This window comes from Tupaia chinensis, unplaced genomic scaffold (genome assembly GCF_000334495.1).
Source record: "Tupaia chinensis unplaced genomic scaffold, TupChi_1.0 Scaffold146140_1, whole genome shotgun sequence".
NCBI classification, from domain to species: domain Eukaryota; kingdom Metazoa; phylum Chordata; class Mammalia; order Scandentia; family Tupaiidae; genus Tupaia; species Tupaia belangeri.
The window spans coordinates 416807-431064 of record NW_006205995.1 but is presented as its reverse complement, the minus strand read 5'-3'; the positions used below and the strand labels follow the sequence as shown (position 1 = coordinate 431064).

Here is a 14258-nt window from a genome sequence, read left to right as displayed (position 1 = left end):
CAGGACTCAAACAGTGGTCAACTAGGTGGGAGTCCAACAATGTAACGATTATGCCATCTGCTGGTCCCTCTATAAATTCTTAAGAAATAAACCAATGGGATGAAGTGGCCCCACAGAGCAGTTAAGTGCTATGCATACAAAGCCATATCCCACATGAATGACTATGGTTCAAATACTGGCCCAAGCAGCTTGAAAAACATGCTGGGCACGTCAAAGGGTGAGCCCCAAATTCTACTGGATGGAGAAATCGAGGCAAAAGAACTGTACTGCAACCTTGTACCACTGGGTGATTTCTCTCTTATTCTCTCTCTGATGAGCATATTGCCCACTGGTGGTTTAAAAAATAAATAAGTAAAAGATAAACCAATGAGAAAAGAATAGCAAATCAATTTAAGCAAAACTTTGATTTGTAGTTCTAAAATTAGAAAATAAAATTAATAACTGATGGGTGAAAGCTCAAAAAATAAAAATTACTAGACTTATTTTCATGTACTACAGGCATATTTAAAAATCAAGTTCGTTTGCATCCCTGCGCCCCATACTCCCACCCCCTCTCATGCTCCTCCACTTAGACACAGAGCTTCTCTTCTGGAAATAAATGCTTTATATTGTAGAGGCCCTCAAGTCAAAAGAATATACTTTCACATGTAAATCAGAAACCACAATAAAATGATTAAAATACATAACTTTATTTTGCTGTAGGTTTCATGATAACTTTTATCAACTTCAAGTTTCTGGATGCATTTGCCAAACCAGGAAAACTAAGAAATGTCACAGTCTTTTAAAGAGTCAGGAACAAGTTAGTAGTAGATATAAAAGATTTTTTTTTTTTGGAGAGGTTTTTGCTATAGGGCACGTGTGCTCACTGGAAAGACAGAGAGAGAGAGACAGAGAGACAGAAAGCGAGAAATCATACCCCCCCCCAGCAGGGGGGGGGGGTGGCCCCCCGGGGGGGATGGCCACTCCGCAATCCCTTCTCCTCCATTCTCCTCTCAGGATCTTGGGAACGCACGCACACGCGTCCGGTGTGAGTTATAAGCCACCAGGTCCGAGACTCGAACCACGGTCGACTACATGGGAGTCCAGTGACATAGCCATTATGCTAACTGCTGGTCCCTGTAAAAAATTTTCTTAATGTTTAAAGACAACTTATTTTATAAATTTATACTATTTGGGGTCTGGACATAAATATTTTATAAGTATTGTTTAAAAATTTTAAAGGGCGCAAAAGGATGGAATATAATTTGAGTTCTTTTCAAAGAGAAGAAATATCTCTCCTCATTCATCAAAATGCTATCAGTGACTCTCTAATGACAGGTACTGTTTGAGAAAACAACAAAACCAACTGTATTCCAAAATATCAATTATAAAAATAATAAGTCAAACTCTAAAATTAACTTTGCATTTACAGTAACTTTACTCACCAAACATAAATCAGTGAGTGAATTAAAAGGAGCCAGAAAGGCACCATTGCAACTGAACTAGCAAAAGAAAAACTGGTTATTAGCAAAACATGAATTATTCATAAAATAGGTAATATGCTAATTAGCCTGCTCTACTTTAATTAAAGTAATCATTAGCTAAATCAACTAGGTAAACTTTAATTTCATAGTACAGGAGGAAAAGAAAAGGAAAAAAAAAAAACCAACAACAAAAAAAAGAAACAAACAAACAAAAAAACAACCAAAAAAATCTAAACCAAAAATCCACAACCCTTTTGTTTATCTGAAATAGCTTAAAACTTTCCGATAATCCATTGGACAAACCAGTTTTTCTGGATCCCACATAAACAAACCATAACCTTATTCTGTTCCTTTATTACAAATATTGATTAGTGTGGCTGAAATGACTGTTTTACAGTTTTGCAGTATTAACTAAATTATATATGGAATCTTTACAATTAGGAGGCCTGCTTTAATTTTAAAATACTATCTTCGCCATTTGTTATGTTGTGTTCAAAATCCTTTATTCTTCAATTTCTATATGGACATTTAATAGAACGGGACACTGAATTTGCTGTTGAATTGTATCATTTTCCTTTATCTGAACTATACAGAACTAGTCAAGAGATCGAATAATTAAAAGATTGCACAGACTGTGTCAGCCTCTTCAGAAAGGCTTTATTAAAAAGCACACAAATGTCCTTATGCTATGTCAAAAATCTCACTAAGCTAAATTCTGACAACCTTTATCAAATTCAGAAACAATGCATTTAGTTAAAAATACATAACTTATTTAAAATATATTCTCCTTAACACCTTTCATTTTAAAAACACTCCTGCCCCCACACACAGTTAATCCTTTTGGAGAACTCACATTTCCTTCCCTGAATTCTCATTTTTATCACAATCCCCCCCCCAGTAAAGTAAGCACGCTGTATTTGGTTTCTTTTCTTCCTACTCATTGTTCAGATCAGCATTTTAATAATCTTCTAAGCGGTGTTGCTCCAAGAAAACAAGCTCGATGAAGCTAAAGAAATTCTCTAAGTTCGAGGGTTTTCAAAGTGAGATCACTTTCTTAGACCTATTTATTAAAAATGCATGCGAGGTAAGCACCACAACTGGTAAACAGCTACGGAAAACTGGAAGCTTAAAAATAAAGCCGTTAAAAAAAAACCCCACTTCATTACACACCTTCTCTGTGAAGCCTTTTGTTTCCACTGAAAACCATATTGGAATCCTTGTATGAAAGAAGTTGCCTTCTGGCTGTCAATAGCTATACTGTCAGTAACTGAGGAATCCAGATGTCTGCAGTGGTTCAAACAAATGTTCAGCGTTGGGTGCTGATTTCGCTTCCCTCCGTGCAAGGTTTTTCACAAAGGCAGCAGAGTAAGAGCGCACATAGCAACAGCACTCACAGCTGATTGGACGGAGGGTGTGCTCAACCTCCCCTGCTCGTTAGGTCCACTACAGCTTCCTGTCTACTTGGCAGCACTGTCATGTTTTCTTTGCTCCTCTTAGGAACTCAGCTGTGTTTAGGCAACTTGAAAGGAAAGAACAGTAGACCAATAATGACAAAGCATTCTAGCAAGAGCTCCCAAAATGTGTGTCCCTGTTACTTTTTAAAAAGAGAGAAATGCAGTAAGACGAAAATCTGTTTCAGTTAGTATTTCACATAAAGCAGAGGACAAAGGAGGGTAGTGGAGGAAATGCATTTCTTACACAGTTCAAATAAATCAGATTCTACCCAATGAAACCTCCTTAAAACATGGAAATACAACAACTGACCACATCAGAATAACCACAACTTCCATCTACCTTCGATCATGAAATACTTTACAACAAACTTTACGAACTCCTAGAAAAGCACGACCTGTTAGATATTTAAGATGAGATGGGGCAGTTAAATAGTCCCTCCTCAAATGTATTAGAGCTTTTATAGTGGGCGAGAAAAACAGGATACTCAATTATTTAGAAAGATACAAAAGGAAAAATAATCAGTTATTTAGTAAACTCTGGAATACAAGATTTAGCAAGGTCTTTCCAATAAAACGCCTTGTTGGGACCAGCAGTTGGCATAATGGCTATGTCACTGGACTCCCATACAGTCTACTACAGTTCGAGTCCCAGACTCGGTCGCTTAAACTCATGCCAGGCATGTGTGTGTGCGTGCCCAAGATCCTGTGAGGAGAATGGAAGATAAGGGATTGTGGCATGGCCATCCCCTGGGGGTGGTGGTGATTTCTCACTTTCTGTCTCTCTCTGTCTTTCTGGCGAGTGCGTGCGCTCTATAGGGAAAAAAAAACTCTTAAAAAAAAGAAAAACAAACAAAAACGCCTGTAACATAACACTGTAACATTTAGGCTAAATTCACTTACTTTTCTTGATCATAAAATTGCCTGGAGAAATCAAAGCTGATGGAAATGTTGGTGCTACTAAAGTGCCTCATGAGCACCATCAGACTGTTTTTAAATATGAGGCCACAAACAGCCTCAGTGATGCAGTTTCGGATTAGCCCCAGACCCACAGGATTCCTGCCTCTGAAGAAACTTCTAAGATCCCTGGGGTTCTATAGTATAATGTAAGTACAACCTGGAACAAAGTTTATTACTGTAAATCAATCTCATTATTCCTTTAAAGAAAGAATCTGATCACTGGCTCCACGATTAGATTTTTTTCAGGTTGCAAATACTGAGCTTTAGTGTACCAGTCCACACTATCGCCACAAACGATATTTTTAAAGGTTTTTGCCTTAGGGCACATATACACAACAGGGAGAAAGAGACCCACACAGAGAGAGAGAGACAGACAGACACGGCGAGAGGGAAAGTGAGAAATCATCCCCTAGGGGGGATGGCCACACCACAATCATTTTTCCTCCATTCTTATCCTGGGATCTTGGGCACGCACACGCACCTGGCGTGAGTTGAAGCCACCAGGTCTTGGACTCAAACCTCAGTCAGCCACTCAAACCTCAATCAGCCATGAGGGAATCCAACATAACAGCTCCACCATCTGCTGGTCCCCTCCATGAACTTTTAACAACAAAAAACCCTCCCTAATTTACAAAGTTATTTGGGAACATCAGTGCAGATAGTACGTAATGAATAGATATGAAGGGTTAGAATTTTTTCTCATTTCAGAAATATTTCTCTGGAATATCACATCAACTAGGACACTGGCTTTCAAACCTTTTTTTTTTTTTTTTAGTTTGCTATAGGGTGCACATTTTGGCGAGAGAGAGAGAGAGAGAGAGAGAGAGAGATCACCCCATGCGGGGGGGATGGCCACGCCAAAAATCCTTTCTCCTTCATTCATCTCTTGGGATTTTGGGGACACACACGTCTGGTAAGTTTGTCAAGATGCTCAGGTCTGGGACTTGAACCATGCAGCTGGCCGTGTGAGATCTAACACCTTAACCACTATGCCACTGGCTGACCCCTGGTTTTCAAAGGTTTAAGGCAATGGAACTCTTTGTATTTTTGTTCTTACAATAAAATGCATCAACAGCTATGGCTGTAGAGTTTCTATATGGGAGGGAGGTTTGCAGGAGTTGGCTGAGGCTGCAGCAGAAGCATGCTGTTCATTACTCAGATCTTTGTTTATCTGGAGTGTCTTGGGGGTAGGGAGTGGAGGCTGATGGAAATGTTGGTGCTACTAAAGTGCCCCATGAGCACCATGAGACTGTTTTTATATATGAGGCCACAAACAGCCTCAGCGATGCAATTTCAGATTAGCCCCAGACCCACAGGATTCCTGCCTCTGAAGAAACTTCTAAGATCCCTGGGGTTCTACAGTATAAACGTAAGTATAACCTGGAACAAAGTTTATTACTGTAAATCAATCTCATTATTCCTTTAAAGAAAGAATCTGATCACTGGCTCCACAATTAGCCACAGGGTGAGCTGCTAGGCCCCCTGAGAAATAAGGAGGAGGATGTGTCTGGGAACACAATAAGCCTGTGATGTAGGTAACACAGAAAGAACGGCAGTCAAGAAAGCAGAGTTTGGAGTCAAGCCCACCTGGGTGGAAAACAGGACTCTGCCATTTACTGACATGAAGATGTATATAAACCACTAAATAGCAATAAACTCTCCTTACTTGTAAAACCTTCCCTGATGCAAAACTAGTTTCAAGACCCGGTATTTTTTTTTTCTTTTTAGTACTTAGATCATAGAACATTAAATATGATTTACAAAATGACTGGCTTAGTAAGTCTCCTACACCACGCTGTAAGTGCTTTAAAGGAAGGAACTACGTCCATCTATATAATTACTTACCTACCACATGCCTGATTTACACCCCATATTATTTGCTTTGATTTCATAACCATGGAAGGTGAACAAAACTTTGCTGAACATCTTATTGGAATATCTTCATTGTTCAAATAAGGAAATCAGCTCTAAAAATTTATTTACTATAGTTATGCAATCAGAAGTTAAAGAAAAGCAAATTTTTGGAATATTCAACTCGCATTTAAAAATTTTAATTAACTTTTTCTATTATCTTTCAAAAAAAGAATAATGTATAGCCCCTATATTGGAGTTTTATCCTTAACTTTAAAAAATATTATTTATTTATTTTATTGTTATTATTTTTTAAGTTTGCTATATGCATGTGGACTTAGGAGAGAGGGAGAGAGAGAGAAAGCAAGTCACCAGGTCTGGGACTCAAACCATGGTCGGCCATGTGGGAGTACAGTGTTGTACCACCTGCTGGTCCCAGTCCTTATGCTTTTTTAAAAAATTTATTCATTGTCACTATGCTAATGTTTTATTTTTATTGAAGTTGACCAAAGAAAGACAGAGAAAAGAAAAGTGAGAAAGCAAGCTGCTAGGTACAGGACTCGAACCACAGTGGGAGTTCTGCTGCCTTACCACCATGCCACCTGCCGACCCTGTTCTTAACCTTTCTAATTAAAGGCTAATAATATATCTATAATTTCTTTTTGGGGCAGGGGAGTGGGGAGAGGTTTTTGCTATAGGGCATGTGTGCTCACCAGAAAGAGAGAGACAGAGAGACAGAAAGTGAGAAATCACCCCCTAGGGAGGATAGCCACGCCACAATCCCTTCTCCTCCATTCTCCTCTTGAGATCTTGGGCACACATGCACATGCGCCTGGTGTGAGCTTAAGTCACTGGGTCTGGGACTCGAACTGTGGTTGAGTACATAGGAGTCCAGAAACATAGCCATTACGCCAACTGCTGGTCCCTCATATATCTGTAATTTAAACATACTGACTGGCATCTTATAGAAAGATACTTAGGGGCCAGCGAGGGCAGAGATAAAACACCATGCTCTTTGAGGCACTCCCACATGAAAAGGCTTTCAGTTTAAGACTCCCCTGAGTGTGCCAGGCACATGTGTGTCTATGATCCAGGGCTGGCTGAAGGCTGCGGGCTAGATCATAGCACCAGGACCCCGTTGGGGGTGCGTGCACTCACTCGCTCTCTCTCTCTCAGAAAAAATAAGTACATAACTTTTTTTTAAAAAAAAAAAAAGGAAAGGGAACTTAGAGAAAACAAAATTTAGTCAAAATATAATTATAAATGAATAAAAATTACTACAGAGATATATCACCTTAAGAAGTAAACTCACTGGGAACCAGCAGTTAGCGTAATGGCTATGTCGCTGGACTCCCACGTAGTCGACCGCGGTTCGTGTCCCGGACCCGGTGGCTTAAAACTCACGCCGGGCGTGTGTGTGTGCATGCCCAAGATCCCGAGAGGAGAATGGAGGAGAAGGGATTGCGGTGTGACCATCCCCCCGGGGGGTGATTTCTCGCTCTCTGTCTCTATGTCTCTGTCTGTCTGGCGAGCGCATGCACCCTACAGTGAAAATCTCTCAAAAAAAAAAAAAGAAGTAAACTCACTGATGGAATATTTTAGAGAAAAGGCTTCATCTGTACTGCTCGCGTTCCCATGGACTTCAGAATGCACTTTATATACTTCTGAAGGTCTGCTTTTCCCTGATATGTTCATCTTGGTACACAAAAGGCTACAGTGGGTGTGCTATAAAATAATGATGTATTATATGCTTTGTAAATCTCAAAAGTCTGCAAGCTAAGAATTTGAATACTGTGAAATTCGGTAAGTGAATTTCAGGTTTCCCATTTTTAAAATTTAAACGTGATGAACCCCTTTCCCTGGCCCTCGCGTAGCACATCAGATGTGTGCTTCCAAATGAACCAGTTCAAGAAATATATCTATCCTGTCCAAATGTGGAAACATAAAATAGGAAAGCAGGTATCACCTAAGTTTTTCATACTACATATTCCAAACATAAATTGGTAAAATTTCAAATATAAACTATTTTGCAGCATCTACGTTCTCTGTTAGAAATAACTGAGAACCATCTACTGGATGGTTAAGATACTTCAGAGATGATCAAGCTATCTTTGACACTCTTCAAACACAGCTGGTAGGGGGAAAATCCCTTAAAGGTAGGGATTAAATAGCACTGCATATATTAAATATTAGTTTGTTGGGAAAGTCTTGAGGTATTTTTCTATATTTTCTATTTTTTTAAGAGAAATTTTTGCTATAGGATATGTATGCTTGCTGGAGAGACAAAGACAGAGAGACAGAAGGTGAGAAATCACCCCCCAGGGGGGATGGCCATCCCGCAATCCTTTCTCCTCCATTCTGCTCTAGGGATTTTGGGCATACATGCACAAGAGCTTGGTGCGAATTTCAAGTCACCAGGTCTGGGACTCAAACCACAGCCAGCATGTGGGAGTCCAGCAATGTAACCATTACACCACCTGCTGGTCACCCGTTTTTCTATGACAAAATGCATCATAACTTTCCTAAGGACCCAACAGTTACTGCCTATGAATATATAAATATGTTAAATAACTACTATATACATATATGCATTGAATAGCCTCTACATACTGACCCATGGTCCAGGCATGATGCTAATGCCTTTACATCCACATCTCTTCTGACACTCAGGTACTTGTCATTACCACAGATGAAGAAGCTGGCCTGTTACTTCCCCAAGTAACTAGAACCGAGTAGTATCAGAGCCAAGATTCAAATTTAGGCCTTCCTGAATCTAACATGTGCTCTTAACCACTACAATTCTCTTACTAATGCTTTTCTTTTCTTTTTTTTTTCCACAGATTTTTGCTATAGTTGTGTACGCTCACTGGAGATAGAGAGACAGAAAACGAGAAATCACACCCCAGGGAGATGGTCACTCAGCAATCCCTTCTCCTCCATTCTCCTTGGGATTTTTGGACATGCATGTACACATGCCCAGCTCGAGTTTTAAACTGCAGGGTCCAGGACTCGAACCGCAGTCAAACTTGTGGGAGTCCAGGGATATAACCATTATGTCATCTGCTGGTCCAATAATGCTTTTCTTATGTGTATTTCCATAGGGCACTTACGGCATCACACAAAAGTAAAGTTTAAACAGAAATCTCACATCAACATTTTACCTTTATTTTTCATTTAATAACAACCACTACAGCCTCATTAAATCTCAAAACTGTCATTAATAAGCTACTTATAACATAGGAAAATAGCATTTGTCTGCTAAACAGGGAGCCTGACTAGAGATGTAGTGTGATCAAGAGACAACAATAGAAGTTTCCATCTGCTAAATTTCATTATTTTGTGATCACAGGTCCTAAACTTAATCCAGGGGAAGTTACAAAAGTAGTAAAGAACACTGAACCAGAAACTGAACAGGTGAGTCTAAATTCTACCTCCAGCCAGTTTTGTGATATTCAGCATGTCTTTGAAATTCTTTTTTTCTCCTGCAATATTGGTATGCTGCAAAGATCAAACAGGACAGCATAAAATTATTTTGGAAGCAGCAACATGGAACATAAATAGGATGTCATAGTCCCTGATGGTCTTCTGAGGGGTGGGGGAAGAAGTCCAGCTCTGTCAGTGTAAACAAGCTTGTACAAAATCCAACCCCATTACTGGAAAGATTCCTTAAAGCACCAAGACATCATGGAAAAGAGCCAGGTAGTCTAGGAGTTCAAGTTCTTTCCACTTTACAAGCTACGCTATCAAATTATTGAACCTATTGCTTCTTAGCCTTTGGCTAAAACCAAGTACAAATTATTGAATCCATCTCAGCAGACTTCTTCATCTGTAAAGTAGAAATAATTTCTCTAAGTGCTAAGTTTCCTCTTCTGCAGACATTATACATACATACATACATATACATATATATATATATAATGTTAATAAAAGGTGCGTATATACAAACACACAAATAATGGGCAAGACATTAGTAACTGTGAAGATGAAACTTAACTCTTGAACTCTTAACTACCAAGAAAAGATTCCCATGACACTGATTTTCCTAAGGTTATTAAATAATGTCACACTTAACAACATGTTTAACAGCTCCGAAACTAATTTGCAAGAAAGACTAAACAAAAAAAATAAGTTAACATTGCAACAGTTGCGAAAGACAGAGAAATTTATGATCTCATCAAATCAGAGTTTTTACTAAAAAACAGAATGCTATGCTGTTAGGTCAGTACAGGGACAAATTAGCCACAGATCAATTTCCACTCACAGGGAGAGTCCTAGCAATAATATTTTCTAAAATGATTGCAGGTGATTTGTATTCATTATGACATGGTACAAATAAGCTAAATGGTCAAATAGCAATCCAAAAACACTGTGTTTTTAAGAGCTAAAATGCATTTTAAAAATTAAAATATTAAAAAAAAGTATAACAGACTTAATTAAGGTTCTCATTTTTCAAAAGATTTTGGGTTATGATGACCTAGATTAGTTCCAGGAGCAGAGCCTTGTTTACAAAATCTAGGATCTTGGAGAGAAGAAAATGTTCTAGCTTGTTTTTCTGGCATCAGTCATACTACATTGTTTAAAATGAGCTAAGAACAGGGGTTATTTATAATCTAAGCTACTGGACAAACACTTTATCTAATAATATCTTGTACAACACATTCAAATTTAATAAGTGTCAAGATCAGGTATAAAAATCCATTTTTACTATCCTATAATACTTGGTCTTCATAAATGAACATCACCGTTACATAAAATGTGTGCCACGATGGACATGGGTTCTCTTTTTCTCACACTGCTTTAAAGATACATTATTGGATGTTCTTAATCTCCTGCTATCATATAATAAAGCTATGTTTGATTCAAGCTTTTCTCAGTGCCAAAATGAGTCAATTTTAAAAATATAGAGACCACCATGAACTTTCCTGAAAAAATGATGTTTTATTGGGGATGGCAGGTGGTGTGGTAGTTAAGGCGCTGGACTCCCACATAGCTGAGCAGTGCTTGAGTCCCAAACCTGGCAGCTTAGTCTGTCTTCCTCTAGTCAAATTGAATAATAGTAATGATAATAAATAAAATTAGGGGCCGGCAGGTGGTGTGGTGTTTGGGGTGCTGGACTCCCACATGGCCGACCACGATTCAAGTCCCGGACCTGGTCTCTCTCTTTCTCATTCTGTCCCTCTTTGGTCAAATTTAAATAAATAAATAAATAAATAAATAAATAAATAAATAAATAAAGTCAAATAAATTTTTTAAAAAAATAATAAATAAAATTAAATGAATAATTATTTAAAATATTTTTTAAAACTGGGGCTGGCAGGTGGTGTGGTGGTTAAGGGCGCTGCACTCCCACATGGCTGACTGCAGTTCGAGTCCTGAATCTGATGGATTGCTTTCTTACTTTCTCTCTCTCTCTCTCTCTGCCCCTCTCTGGTCGAATTAAAATAAAAATAAGTAAATAAAGTAAAATAATTCTTTAAAAAATATATTTAAAAAAATGATGTTTTACGATCCTATATATACTTGCCTCACAATTACTTTATTAATAATACTTTGTAGATGAAGAAACTGAACCATAAAAATTAAGGCAGCTGGTGGGTTACGTCATCAGAATCATCTACTCCAGATTTAATTCTGTCCCATGTTTTTTGCAACTACCTAACATTGATACAAATCACTACCTCTATTAATAGACACAAATAGTTATACAAATGGCAGACTGTTCATTTTAAATTTTGGAGAATGTTAGCAGAAATCTGAGAGTTAAACAAATGTACAGATTTAGTCTATTTTAAGAAGCTTTAAGAAGAACTCAATCATTAAAACCCAGGGGTGGGGAAGTGGCAAATGGTGGCACAGCCATAAATCTCACCATTCTGCAACACAAAAACCACAGAGAAGGTTACTGGATGGTGACTAGAAGACCCCCTAGACACCACCAAGCACATGTGCCCATTATCCAGGCTAGCTGAAGCTGGGGGGTTAACTGAAAGTTCAAGAGTCTGCTAGAGGTCCTGTCACTCTCTCATACTCATAGAATAAGCAAATAAACTTAAAACAAACAAACAAACATTAGGACCCTAAAGCTATATTATTATTTGCTTCTTTTCTTTTTTAAGTCCCCCCCCCATAGGGTATGTGCCTTCACCAGAGAAGAGACAGAGACAGTGAGAGGGAAAGTAAGAAATCACCCCCTGGAGGATGGCCATGGTGCAATTTCTTCTTCATTCTCATCCTGGGATCTTGGGCACCAGGCACACGCGCCTGGTGTGAGTTTCAAGCCTCCAGGTCCGGGACTCAAACTGCATTCTGTCATATGAGAGTCTAGCACCCTAACCACGACACCACCTGCTAGCCCCAATAACATTTGCTTTCTTTTTTTTTTTTTTTGAGAGATTTTCGCTATAGGGCGCGTGCGCTCGCCAGACAGACAGAGAGAGACATAGAGACAGAAAGCGAGAAATCACCCCCCAGGGGGGATGGTCACGCCGCAATCCCTTCTCCTCCATTCTCCTCTCGGGATCATGGGCACGCACGCACACGCGCCCGGCGTGAGTTTTAAGCCACCGGGTCCGGGACGCGAACCGCGGTCGACTACGTGGGAGTCCAGCGACATAGCCATTACGCTAACTGCTGGTTCCCAATAACATTTGCTTTCTAAGTTTGCTGATTTGAGGATATTTCATATAGTGTTGTTTCATGTCTAAACTGAAGTAGTTTTCCTCTGAATAAGAGTCACCATTATCAGTGACATCTTCCCAATCTCCTAAGCTAACGAACTTTGGAGAGAATCAGACTTTGATTATGTATTTAGTAATTGCCTGGCACAACTGCTTTACTCAGGTAATGTCATCATAACAAAGCTATAAAATAAATACCATTATTATTTCAATGAAACAAAAGCTCAGAAGTCTGGGATCTTAATCAAGTTTTCAAAGAACAGATGGCAAAATCTGAACTCAGACCCAAGTCTTTCCAGTTCTTTTGAGTGCTAAAACAATTTGCAAGATTAATTTACTATAGAATTAATTTAAGGGGCTAGGATTCTAAAATTTTTTTTAAAAGTCTGGTTCTGGGCGAAAGCACTTGCTTGAGAGAGAGATTGGGGGGGAGCTTGAGGAGTTCTCATCCCCACCCCAGGGGGAATGGCCACAATTCCTTCTCCTCAATTCTTCTCTTGAGATTTTGGGCATGCAAGCACATGTGCTGTCTTTTTTTTTTTTTTTTAACTAAATAAGGGGAAAAAAGAATCCACCCTGTGGTGAAGCCCTGTGCTTAAGGAGCCAGATCCCACATGGTTGATCATGGCCCAAGTCCTGAAAAACACACTGAGTGTGTGTATGCGCATGTCCCAAATGCTAATGGGATAAAGAAATGTAGAAGATAGGATTGTGGAGTGACCATACCCTATTTGAGGGTGCAAGGGTATTCAAGACATCTGGCAGTAAAAAAAACCAAAAAGCAAAAAACAATCAGCCACCACATGTTTCAAGATGGATAAATAACTTGTTTTTTTCTTTTTTTTTTGAGGGGTGGGTGGGTGGGAGTGTTGTCATGGGACAGCCATGTCAAACGTCTTCTAATTGTGGATTTCACTACAACAATTTAAAGTCACTGCTTATTGTGCTACTGTCTTTCAATTACTACCACCCCCCATACTCCCCTCTCACAGGTATTTGGTTCTAACATATTACATTCAATCAACAAGGACTTTCAAAACACACATTGAAGGCTGTTTTTTTTTTTTTTGCTTACTATAGGGCATGTGAGCACATCAGAGAGAGACAGAAAGACAGAGAGGAAGTGGGAAATCACCCTCCGAGGTAGAATGGCTACATCACATTCCCTTCTCTTGGGATTTTGGACATACATACACATGGGCCCAGTGCAGCATTTTTTTAAAAAAGATTTATCTAATTTTATTATTTTTAAAATTTTGCTATAGGACATGTGTGCTCATCAGAGAAAAATTGAGAAAGAGAGAAAAAGTTAGTTGCCATGTCCAGGACTCGAATTTCAGTCAGCTGTATGAGAGTCTGGCACCTTAACCTTCATGCCACCTGCTGACACCCTGATGTTAGATTTTATTTAACTAAGTAGAGTTTGAGAAAATAATTACCAGGGATTTACAAGCAAAACACACACACAGACTACTATAACTCAGTTCTACAGACCCTCCTTTACTAAAAGTGATACTACCTTCCAGAAACACAGGTTTTTTGTTTTTTTTTAAGAGAGATTTTTACTATAGGGCACATGTGCTTACTGGAGACAGAGATTGAGAAAGCCAAGAAATCATCCCCCGGGGGGATGGCCATGCCACAATCCCTTCTCCTCCAGGGATCTTGAGCGCACACACACACACACACAGCATGAGCTTCAAGCCTCCAGGTCTGGGATTCAAATAGTGGTCGGCCATGTGGGAGTCCAGCGACATAACCATTACGCCATCTGCTAGTCCCATTTACATTTTTTTAAAAGAGGATTTTGCCTTAGGGTGTGTGCTCCCATCAGTGTGTGAGAGAGAGAGAGAGAG

At 39.2% G+C, this 14258-nt stretch overlaps 1 protein-coding gene across 3 annotated transcripts in view; it reads right to left on the bottom strand.

The window, feature by feature from the left end:
• Positions 1-14258, bottom strand: part of ATOSA (atos homolog A) — an 82395-nt gene that overhangs the window by 51165 nt on the left and 16972 nt on the right. The window contains exon 1 of one of the 3 annotated variants that reach the window (XR_337445.3): positions 2634-2829. The exons of 1 other annotated variant lie outside the window; for it this stretch is intronic. Coding sequence is in view for 1 of the 2 variants with exons in the window: in XM_006168736.3 (XP_006168798.1) it covers positions 2634-2670 (37 nt within the window). In the remaining variant the exon portion in view is untranslated. Of the gene's footprint in view, positions 1-2633; positions 2830-14258 lie in introns of those variants that run through there. One more of the 3 variants, XM_006168736.3, reaches the window with a different exon arrangement.